Source organism: Stylophora pistillata, chromosome 12 (genome assembly GCF_964205215.1).
Source record: "Stylophora pistillata chromosome 12, jaStyPist1.2, whole genome shotgun sequence".
Lineage (NCBI taxonomy): Eukaryota > Metazoa > Cnidaria > Anthozoa > Scleractinia > Pocilloporidae > Stylophora > Stylophora pistillata.
In genome coordinates this window covers 27,154,285-27,166,585 of record NC_142530.1, presented here as the reverse complement: position 1 = coordinate 27,166,585, position 12,301 = coordinate 27,154,285, and the positions used below count along the sequence as shown (strand labels likewise).

General features: G+C 37.6%; 1 protein-coding gene across 1 annotated transcript; it reads right to left on the bottom strand.

Annotated features, from left to right (window-relative positions):
• Positions 1-8,483: 8,483 nt before the first annotated feature.
• On the bottom strand, positions 8,484-11,989 carry LOC111341326 (homeobox protein Hox-B6b). The gene is made up of 2 exons (XM_022948288.2): positions 11,669-11,989; positions 8,484-9,789 (listed from the first exon to the last, which is right to left on the bottom strand). Exons 1-2 carry the CDS (start codon positions 11,856-11,858, stop codon positions 9,341-9,343), a joined length of 639 nt encoding a protein of 212 aa, XP_022804023.2. The 5' UTR covers positions 11,859-11,989; the 3' UTR covers positions 8,484-9,340.
• Between the last annotated feature and the right edge of the window lie 312 nt (positions 11,990-12,301).

The window sequence follows — 12,301 nt, the reverse complement described above, 5'->3', positions numbered from 1 at the left end:
GCCACGTCACATTAATGAGGGTTTTTTACTATTTCGCCGGTTGCTGAAATTTTTTTTTGAACTCATACATAATAGTAATAGCCTATGAAAATTAGAGCTAAACTCAAGTTAAGAAAACCATTTCTGAAAAAAAAAACCTTCGTCCAGACATCGCTAAGAATTCTCGTTTAAGTCTTGGTGTGGTCAAATAAATCGACGCTAGATTAACCTTCTCTCTGAGAACAGTCTCTAATTCTTTAGCTCTCATTAACCTGCTACAAGTTTCATTTCAGGCTTAGTTTTTAGTCCAACACAAATATAAGTATGCGAAAGAAATTTGGACTAAAACTGAAGCCTAACTGAGGGACACAGGGTAATGGAACATCATGCATAAACAACAATATCAACAACAATACGAACAACCGTCATACTAGGAAAATAAGAATGACAGAATTCAAATTGTGGCACAGTAGAGAGAAAAGAATAATAACAAACAATCTTAGCAACAAATCACTTTTGTATGTAATTATAGAGGAAGCACGGAGAAAGCTCTAAGTTGATTTAGACCTCTCAATTCCATGTAAATGTGTACATGTTTTGGTGATCTGCGAAGAAGTTACTTTAGGTGCAAGACAAATATCGTAAACATTTAGAGCCAAACGCCTGATTTTTTATTGTCCATTTTCTGTCAACTTCGTGCATTTAACAACAACAAATAACTTATATAAACAACAACAACTTTATTTGTACCCAACATAAAAAATACTGATAAAAATAATGATAAATTGACAAGAATATAAAGGAGTACTAGCTGCCCCAAAATAACCATAGGGGCTAGAAAGAAAAGGGCAGCTATACTTAGGCGATTTATGTAATGTGATTATTTGGGTCAGATATAACACACACAACACACACACACGCATACACACACACACACTCATTCATCATACAAAACAAGGTGAAGGAAGCAAGGAATATCAGAGTAAAAAACAAACGGAAGGCCAGAAAAATTATTAATATTTATCAAGAAGAATTAGCTTAAGGTTTTTCTTAAAACGTTTCAGAGGAAGAAGCTTTATGTCTACACTTGTATAAATCCAGACTTTAGCACCCTGAAATCTTACGTTGAAGATTCCATAATTTGTTCTGGCATTTGGAATAGTATAAGTCATTTTGCTAGATAATCTGGTATTATAATTATGGAACACTCTAACAGAATTGAAATAAGGGTCAAATACAGGAGGTAAGAGTTTCTTGTGAAACTTGTACATAAATACTGATAGTTGAAAGGTAATAATGTCAAACAACTACACAACATTTAGATCTTTAAATAAAGGACTTTAATGTTCGCTATAACTAGAGAAAGTAATTATTCTTAAGGCTCTCTTCTGTAATATAAATAAAGGTTGCAAAGCTGTCTGATAGGTATTACCCCAAACAATTATGCAGTAGTTTAAAAAAGGCTCAACTAAAGCATAGTATAGGCTAAGTAGTGTTTTAGAACTTAAGAAATAACGGAGCTTGGACAGAATGCCTATACTTCTCTTGATTTTTTTAGAAACATTAGTAATATGCGTCTTCCAACTAATATTATAATCTAGGTAAACTCCAAGGTATCTAATGGAAGTTACCTGGGTTAAAATTGGATTGTTTGTAGATAACATAACCTGTTTGGGAAATTTTCTTTGAATTGGACGGAAAATAACAAAATTTGACTTGTCAATATTTAATGAAAAGTTATCTGCACATAACCAGGTGTAAACTTTCTCAAGTTCAGAATTAATCATGCTTTCAAGCATCTTTATGCTTTAAAATCATATCTTATGGTTTTAAAATATATTACCATAACATAAGACCCCCGAGTCAAAATACTCATCCATGAAATAAATATGAGACGCAATTGTATGTTCAAACTAATAATTGATGCCATAGTAACTAAAATTTCAGTAACGTTGCGTTCAATAAGATGCAAAATTGAAAGAATGTAAAATAATCATTAAGGGGGCAGCCGAAATTAATTGTGCATTCGATGTATCATTGTAGGCATTTACTTCACAAACAGGAACAAATTAATTGCAATGACAACAAGCAAGGCATCTAACTTGACCTATATTTGAGTGATGGAAGACGACAGAATTTACTGTCCAATGTATGAGTCATATCAGCTTGTCAGAGCTCGAATTCCCGGCAAACATTGCAACTGACAAGTTCCCGTACTTAGGTAGTTAGACACAGCAAGCACAAAAGGGCCGATTTTAAGGCTCAACTTGGAGGGGTTAAACTTTTAGAGCGTTAATCTTTAACCTCTGCAACTGAAAATAGTCAGATAAATCTTGTATGTTTGGTTAGATAGACACCTTTACTTAAAAATAACCACCAGTAAAAACTCAAGGTGGTCCTGTCAGAGGCCTAAAAGTAGACTACAATTTAAGAGATAACAAAAATAATTATACTATTCAACGGTTTATTGTTTCAGTAGTCCGATTTGTATCAAATTACGATCATTTGAAATTTGCGTTGACCTTTTAAATGGCGTCGAGTTTTACCTCATAATTTCGCCTATTATTATGTAAAATGCTCTTTTTGTTTACACTAGTAACAACTAATATACTTCGCTGTTATCTTCAATGACTGATTTTTAATAGACATAGTCTTCAAGAGCAAATCATACTGTTTTCGACGATTTTTGGCAAGTTCCAAGTCACAAAGCAATAGATGATGATGGCATTAGCGCCAAGATTTTAAAGGTTACTACTCCTGCCGTACGACCATCTCTCAATAGAGAGTGAAATCAAATAAGGTCTTTCCATCTGCTTGGAAAGTAGCTAAAGTAACGCCTGTGTTCACCTGTGTTCAGTACACGCATCCTCGAGGGATTCATTCATATAATGGCCAAGTAGGAACTTCAGTTTCTCTTTGACATCATTCCACTAAACTTTTTTCAATTATAGGCTAGCTTATTACGAATGGCTTGTAAGAACATTTCAAAATATGAACGTGAGCGTCTCAGAGCTTCCAGTGCCCCTTCAAAATCTTGCTATGTGGTATATTTCATTACCCACCGAAGTTAAATGGAACTGAAATCACATGATTATACATCATTATTACTTTCGAGCCAACCAAGAATCATTTTAAAAGGCTATTGAGGAAGAAAACTGTAATATAAATGAGCTGTAAAGTACATTATAATTGTGATTTACAATGTGTGAGTTCTGACGCTTGGTCGGTTAGATAGGTCCGGAATTTAGGAGGAAACCACCATGGAACACATTGCAAGGTAAGATTGTAAACTTCACTGAATTAATGATTGCCGAGATGCTGACATGTTCTTTGGCTCCAGATTGCTTGTGGCATAGATATACAACCTGTATTACAGTTTTCCCGTGGGCTGGAGTGATTATCGCAGCGCATTTGAAGGTGGAAAGAGTCCATCGAGTTGTGGTATGTAGCCGGAGGAATTTGAATGTGAGGTGATGCTTGCGTTTGATAAACTGCCGATGCCTTTTCTATTTTGGGCACTAAGGTGTTTCAATCGTTCTGAATTTCATTTTCCAGAGCCTTTTCTACAAACTCACTCTCTTTTTTCCATTTCATTCGACGATTTTAGAACCAAACTCTGACTTGTTTCTTAGTGAGGCCAAGAAACAAAGCAATTCTTCGCGTTCTGCAAAGGTATCTGTTGAAATGAAACTCCTCAGTTTTCCAATTCTACTAGTTGTTTTGTGCTGTAGATGATTCAATTTAGCTTTTTATTATCTTTTCCTCGTGCTGCACCTACAGTAAAAGATTTTAAAATATCAATTATTCTAATGGTGTTAAACTTAGATAACTCATGTTAGGGGCAAATCGTACATTACTTTAAACGAATGCCCCGCGGTATACGACTACCATGGATGCTTTCTTCATTTTCGCTGAAAACATCTTCAGTTTTATGGACAAAAAATATTTTATTTTACTGTTAACATTTCAACTTCTTTTCTGTACAAGTTTGTATTAGTGCGAAGAGTCTAGTTTGAACCTCTTAATCATTCTTACACGTTTTGGAATTCAAGTTCTTACGGAAGGAAACGTGTTCGCTGAAGCTAAACAAATTTGCTGTGGTTAGCTTGTGGAGTTATTTTTAAAGTGTGGAACACTTTGACCAATTTGCTTTAGAAGAAAAATCCACGAAACAGCGATTGCACCCGGCTTGCAATAACAACGAGAAAGGTGTAGACTAAGGTATTTCTTTGGTCGGAGCCTTGAACCACAAAGTTGTGGTCGTGTTTAATAGTTTCACTTTGTGTTGTTGCTTTCAAGTTAAGCCAATCTGAATTGCTAAGGGGCGAGATTTAGAGCTTCCGCAGAAGTTTTAATGAAGTAGAAGAGGACTTGAAAGTGTATTGCTGAGTCAGTAAGGCTTACAATAGTCAGTACCACTTATCCTATTTATAATTGATGAGATCAAACAAAATCCAAGAGCGCAACTGAGGAGTTCAGGTATGATTTTTAAATCATGAGAGAGAGATTCGAGACCCAAAGACTAAAGTTAAATTTAAACTAAATTCATCGGTAAAACAACTGATTTAATTCGAAAGCTATGCTTTTCTACATCAAAATAAAGGAAACCGAAGCTTGCATGCCGCATGTGTTGCGTTTGGAATTCAATGCATTTGGAATGCAGTACAGGCCGTGTAATAAATCACGAACACAAAATATTTGGTATAGGTGGATCTTTTTGCCGACAAATGTACTGTTCTAAAGAGAGAAGGTCAAAATGTCCGAAAACAGACAACTTTGTGGTTAAAATATGACAGGTTAGAGGCTTTCTACAGTGAATTTGTTGTCCCGCACAGCCAGAGACAACGGATTACCACACGTTAGAAGAACATGGCGGGTCGAGTGATCTTCCTCTAGGATTAGCGATAGGTCAGCTGGTTCAGTTTGAGACACCATGAAGATTTGATATCTGTTGAAATCCTCGTAAGGAAACAATCTTGAGAAATAAACGAAAATCTAAAAGTTTTCTGATATTCGTGCGGGTACGACTTTGCAGACCTGTTCCGGCTTAAGTGATGCACTGCGCTGGCAGTCGAGGTTTCGCTAAGTCCTAAAAGAACCTTTTCCACCAATCCATTGTCTATAAACTTATCATAGCACAACAAATGCTGTTAAAATTCACCTAGTCTATGTTATGTCTCATTGTTCGTTACACTTAGTTCCAGATTTTGGAAACATCTCGGCACAATTTAAAATAATTTGCACAAAGATGGGGGGGGGGGGGGGGTTGTTTTTCACCTCCACCCAACTCTCTGTCAGTATGTCAAGTTTAAAAACAAAAAATATTAGCAAGTACCTTTTGAGCGAAATTCCTTCATCTACGGGTATATTTCAGGAGCACTGTTTTCTTCTGAGGCATCTTTGTTTGATGATTAAGCTGTTTTGTTCTCCAAATGTTGGCACAAGCCTGGCTTGGCATACGTCACACCTGACTCATGACCACTGTTGCTTTTTCGTTGCCAGTGTTCCCGTTTTTTGTTTGCTTTCTGCATCATTCCCTGTCCACACACTATACTTAAGTTAAACAAATCTTTGAAAAAGGACTTTTTCTTGTGACATCTACCTACTTAGAGCTCTGAACTCGCAAACATGTGCTCAGCTGAGGGCAGTAATTGGGTCGCATTGGCGGTCGAGTCGGACAAAAATTAACAGGAAGCTTTGATGTCCCGGGGATCTTTGTTTTGAATTTTATTATTGTTGCTTTACTTTAAGTGATACTGTATTAATACTCATCAAAACATCCAATGAGATCTCTATTTCGATCGTACTGAAAATTAACTTGTTATATCACGCCGTGATCTCGCGAAACGTCACGTGGCAAGCACCAGTCAAAAATTAGTTGCGGTTTAGTAGCTTTAGCACGAAACTGTAAAATAACTCGCACTCTTGTAAAGAAAATGCTGTTTAAAGTATACAATTTGCGCAGTGAAAGGTAGTTATCGCTTTAATAAAGGGCTAACGCGCGAAATGTCATCTTTAAAACCTCTCTACGGTAGCCAGTTCACATTAAAACAGTTGATCAAAAGAATTATCTTGCAATACCCCCACCGACGCAGCACTATAGTTTCTTTACAAGGCACAGGTTTGTTTTGACCTCGTTCCTACGCTCCCGAGAACTTTCTTCTTCCCACCCTCTGGAGTGAAGTGGGGAAACGCCAAAGATACGAGGTTATGCTTTGTTGATCTCAGCAAAAACAGTCTCCGACGAACAGGGAGGTTCTCTAAACTGGCTGAAAAACAAAACGAAAGGGTTATGTTTTGGGTTGTTTTACTAGAGTTGGAGAGCATTTATCATGCATAGGAAATCCCAGATGTAGATCGGCCTAGAGATCGCTCTTCCAGCGAGGTCATTAGACTATTGTCGTGGGGAAGTCGAGGGTTCAAGCCCCAGAGTGGACTGACATTCAGGGTCTTAAAATAACTGAGCAGCTTTGGGATGCTTTCGCAACGTGTATATGCTGTTAGTCTTTGATCCAAGCTTTAGTCACATGGTAATCGAAGAAGTACATTTGACTGTGTAGAGTTTATTTTAAAGGACTGTGAATAGAACTCGGGCTTACTGTTGATTGTACATTTGTTGATTATGCCAGTAATTTGTGTGGCATTCATTATTAACCGTTTTCGTTATGTAATTTTGCGTAACCTAACCGTAGATATTCAATTGCAAAAATGTTGACCCCTAAAAAACATTATCAATGAGCGATGAAACCCAAAGGCTTTATGGGAAATTCCCGTGCAGATGACATAATCAGGAATTCACTTTTCTCACCAAAACAAAACACTAGAGTTTTTGATTTATCAAAGAATTACATTTTTATGGAATGAGTTACCGCCGCTTTATTCTAACAGCTATTCCAGTTTTTTGTCAATGTTTGGCCGGGACTTGGAGTCATATATTTAAAATTTCTTTAAAGTTTTGATATATTTAGATATTTCATTTGGATATTTATACTTATGACACTTACAGCCAGGATAATTATCTTAGTCTATTGCTGCCGATAACCTTACGTTGACAATCGATTTTCTTTTGAAATTGTCAATTATGATTTTTACTGTTAGTCTTGTTAAGCAGTGAAAAAGAAGAACTAGTTGATTTTTGTTCCGCATAAATGTAATTATTTATCTATATATTTATTACCAAAGCAATTATTTCACTTAAAACACTTTAAACAATTACAGGAAACTCCAATTGATCTGTCTGGGTTCGAGTGGTAAGCTTTATTTTAATACAGAATGTTCACCGGTGTGTAGTACAGCTTGTTTGCAGCATTTGGTGATCCCAGGTCACATCAACAAACAAATTTTAACAAATAATTTGAATATATCAACAAAGTTGAAATGGTAAATTGGCCACCGTTACGGTTATAAAAGCTGTCGTTTCGAGCGTTAGCCTGAGCCCTTCGTCGGAGCGAATAGAGGAATTGTGGGTTGTGTGTGCTTTTAAAGGCAGAAAATGGAGCTACGTGATTGGTGGGAACGTGACAACGAGAAAAACACGAATAAATACAACGCACACACGAAGATTAATATTTCGAAAGCTTTCCTCGACACTGGCTTTTTTACAAAAAGCAGCTAGTGTTAAAACTTTATCGCCAGCTTTTGCAATAAACCGATCCCCCTTCAAATTCAGCTCGATCCGCAAGCCTTTAGCAAGGTTTTGACCGTTCACTACTCCATCCCATTCCACAGGACATTAGGCTTTAAGCTCCCTATTAATTCTTCAGATTAAAATTGACAACTTTTGTCTTCTAAGCCAATTACATAATTTGAAGTTATCTCATGCAAACTGCATGCGTGCGGGAGTTGCGGGATTCTCTACCATAGATATGAGTGTAAATCTTCTAGTGTTATATCACAAACACTGCAATCTGATTGGCTACGCTACTCGCTGTCGATTCAGTAATGGACACTGATTAGAGTGAGTAACATAAAATGTGGGGTTGTAAAAAAATTAAATTAAAACATGTATCTGTTTTTTTTTTCCTTTTTTGTAAAGTTTTGAACAGCCTTTAGATTTTTGTTAAAACCAAAGATTTTCGCTTTCGATTCCTATGCATGATGATATCTGGTCGAGCTTCGCCCTCATTAACTATCACGCGATCGATATAAATCTCGAGGGTATTATCAGATTGCTAACTAGTATCCTGCATGCCGTTTACCTAAGAAGTACCTAGAGGTCTCGGTAGGCGGGTGGAAACACACAAAAAAGTCTCGTGTTGCCACCTACGCTTCTACGCTTTTGCTTTCCGGGCCACTAAAGCCACTTCCTGTGCGTTTCATAACAATAAAACTGTTTCTCCTTCTAATGTGACAAGGGCACTGTGGGAACGAGATAAAAACTTGTCGAGTGGTGTAGGGTGCGCTAACGAAACATTTAGTGAAATAACGGAGACTTATTAGCGGGGACGGAGACTTATTTGCCCTAAATTACTCTACTACACAGAGACACGACAATGAACCGAACAAAATGTGTAAAAAACGGATAAGTTAATCTTTGGTTATTAAAATGCACACATTCATTCTATTTAAAATTATTCTGTTTCAGACATAAGATTTAATTGAAAGATGCCACTAGCTGTATGCATAAAGGTAAAGTTTGTGACTTCTTGTCTACTTAGAAGCTCAGCCAGATTGAGCTCGAGATATGAAAACATCGTTCAAGTGAAGTTGAGCAATATAATAGTGCTGGAAGCCGACCAAACACGGCTTCTACACTCACTTTTGATAAAGCCGACAAATTAAAAGCTTGATTTTGAGCTCTGCACTGAAAATGTTGTATGACACTTTTCTTTTCGGTCTGTTATGGGTCACAAATTGTGGATATTGAAGGAGCTCTTAAATAAAGTACGAGTTGAGGTTTGTGGAAATTTCTTAAGAAGAAAAAGGTATCTCGTATCTTTTCAATTCTCAACTTGCAATTCACGCATGTTAATCGTGTTATCTCTGCCTGTATGTCTGCATGTACAGTTTATTATCCATCTTTCGTTTTCTTCAGTTTGAAGTGTTAATAAGAGGTGAATACGCTATTTTTGTGCATAACTAAATATAAAATTGTATAAAGACGATCTAAGTATTAAATCTAGAATTAAAACGACCCTTTCAATATCTCGTGTATAATGCAACTGTGCGAATTAAACAGAACCTTTGATATACGCAACGTCACAAGAAGGCAAATGAATCTTCCCATGCGTTCCTTCATTGTAAACAGAACTAGAACCGAAACAAGATTAATGAGCTGTAAATTAGTTAAATGTAATTTACGAGGTGTGAATGCTGGTTGGGAACCAAAGGAAGTCCTATTCCCAAAACAGATGCTTGGCAATCACCAATGACCTGGCGGTCCTTTACTCCAGATCGCTTTCGGCTTGTCCCTAAGTCTTGCATCGTGGTTCAGATGCATTTGAACAGAATATTGATTGATAGGGCGCATCCATTTGTTAAGTGGGGGCGCGTTTGGTTGCACGTTCATCATATTCAACAGAGATAACTGGCTTCCAAAGGCATTTTGAGTGCTGAGTTGTCTTATTCGTTCCTGGATTTCATTCTCTAGTGCCTTCTCTACACATTCACTTTCTTTCTTCCATTTCATTCTACGATTTTGGAACCAAACTCTGACCTGTTTCTCGGTGAGTCCAAGCGACAGAGCGATTTCAATTCTGCGCGGTCTGCAAAGGTATCTGTTGAAGTGGAACTCCTTCTCCAATTCTACCAGTTGTTTTGTGCTGTAGATGATTCGATTGAGCTTTGTGTTATCTTTCTCTTGCGCTGCTCCTAAACACAGAGATAGCAGAATTGTAATTGTTGTTCGTGATTTTTCCACGTCAGATTGCTAGTTCTAATTATAGGGAAAAATGGCTCCACCCTTGAAATTAAACAATGGCCCTCTGTTAGAGTCTGACTGTTGTGCGTGTGATTTATTTTTAGACAGAATAAATCTTTATCGTTCGGTATTTTTATACAGCATTTGCCGGAGTTACACTGGACCGGATATATCTCATCCGTTAGAATCAATGTATATGTAGTAATTACTTGTAGTTTTTCAAGCAGACTCCATGGATCATGTTGAGTAAAACCAAGGTGTAATCTAATTCAATAAGCAAACTTTTTCTTGACGACGCAAGTTTATAAAAAGCTGCAAAAGGAAATTTCATTGCAAGATGACAATGACCAAAGTAAGTTTTTAAATGCGATATCACCATGCATACAAATCATGCGCATTCGGCTTACAAAACTGAAAACTGAAATCCTTTGAGAGAAATGTGTGACATTGGTTGCAGGGAAACATAGTTCTGTTCCAACGCAGAGAAAACCGAGGAGACAAACTTCTCAATTATTCCTAGGAATTGTTGCAAAAATGATACCTCATACAGGGCGAAATAAGACAGTAAGCACCGTTAAATATGTTGCATTTAGCAGCAAGGGGGTTTATGATGAAAGTAATAGCTATTAACTGGAAATTGCAAGCTTACTTGATTCAAAGAGATGGCAGAAATACACATAGATTGTTCAAACTCTGAATAATTATCATTTTGAAAATTTGTGAACATAATTTTGTTTTTATAAAGCGGTTAAAAAGACATTTGTTTATGAAGCAGCGTCAAAATCCGCATAAGAAAGCAAAAATTCCACGTCATAAGTGTACAAGCACGTAGACAGCAGAGAATATCCTAGAAATTTAACGCTCTGAAATTCACAATCCCGAGTTTATTTTCCGTGGTAAACAAAGAACAATATGTCTACCTTTAATGGCTAAAATACGAGTGAACTGTTCAATGCATGCAACTCGTTAGTCCTTCGGAATCATGACCGCGAATGGCAATGCCATTTGGCATGCAGCGCAGCACGAGCAATCCGAATGGATCACGAAATGTGAAATATCGTGACATTATTGTGTCTTTCTACCCACAAAACGCAAAATCTTGGGAAAGAAAGGTCAAACAACATAGGATGCCATTTGTCGCCCTTCACAGCAAGAAGGAAGAGATTAAAACATATTTAGCTATAGCGATCGAATGGTTTTTGTTCCACGGACGCTAAAGACGTGTTGACCCTTTTGAGATGGAGAGATCCTTTTTGCAAGGTCTATAAGCGCAATCATTTGCTATAGAATAACAAATTTTCCACATAGCCAGGATAGATAATTTGCTTCTATTCTAACGCGATTCGCTTCGGCTACGAAACGGCTCCAAAACCTGGACCTTTCAGAATTCTCAGACAACCTCTTTGAGCATCGATCTCAAATTCCGTTTTGAAAATGAAAGATGTTAAAAGTCTCTCTCTTTCTGACAGGGATTTCCAACAGCACGATGTGACGAGCTATGTAAGTTTTCGTTAAAATGTAGCTCTTACCTTCCGTCAGTGACGGACGAAGCATCTAGACGAATCGCCATGTTGTCCGGCGAAGAACTACAAGAGCTACGAGCCAACAATCTTACTAATCCGCCACTCAAGAAGTTTACAGCGTGCAAACAGTCTTCGTCTACACTCAACCGCTGATTTATCTCTTGGTTCGCATGATTTCATTTCCGATTTTCGTAAACATTTCCGCAGGCCAATAAGTTGCACAAAGAATGGTTGTTTCAGACCTCCGCCCACCCTCCCTGTTCCTGTTCTCTGACCTAAAAAAGAGTTTACGGAACCGTCGTCTTACCTTTCGAGCGAAACTCCTTCATCCAAGGATATATCTCTTGAACGCTGTTTCCCGCGGAGTCGTTTTGTGGTAAACTATTAACAGCCTCACTCTCAAAACTCGGGGTGACACGCTGGGATGACGCGATCACGTCGAACTCCTTGCCTTTGGCGTTTTTACCTTGGCAACACTGCTTGCTTGCTCTTTCCATCACTTACTGTCCACGAACAGTTGCGGTAATGAGCAAGACAGATGTTTTCCGAAAGGAGATAGCATAAAGTTTAGTGCTTTTTTTTTTGACCTCTACTTCAAAACAAGTTTGTCTACCATGATTCAGCTAACGAGACAGGTCCCAGGTCGTGCGCATGCGGTCGAATGATCATCCCGCAAGCCGGTTGATCTTCTGACGACCTTTGGAAGGTACGTCACATTAATACGGGTTTTTTTACTGATTTCGCCGGTTGCTAAAATTTTTTGTTGAACACGTACATAGTAGTAATGGCCTAGGGAAATCAAAGGTAAACTCAAGTTAAGAAAACCATTTCTGAAAAAAACCTTCGTCCAGACATCGGTAACAATTTTCGTTAAGTCTTGGTGCGGTCAAATAAATCGACGCTAGATTAACCTTCTCTCTGAGAACAGTCTCTAGTTCTT

Coding starts and splice junctions, on each gene's coding strand:
- LOC111341326 (XM_022948288.2), bottom strand. CDS start 11,858: ATGGAAAGAGCAAGCAAGCAGTGTTGCCAAGGTAAAAACGCCAAAGGC. Junction 9,790..11,668: donor GAAGGAGTTTCGCTCGAAAG/GTAAGACGACGG, acceptor CTCTGTGTTTAG/GAGCAGCGCAAGAGAAAGAT.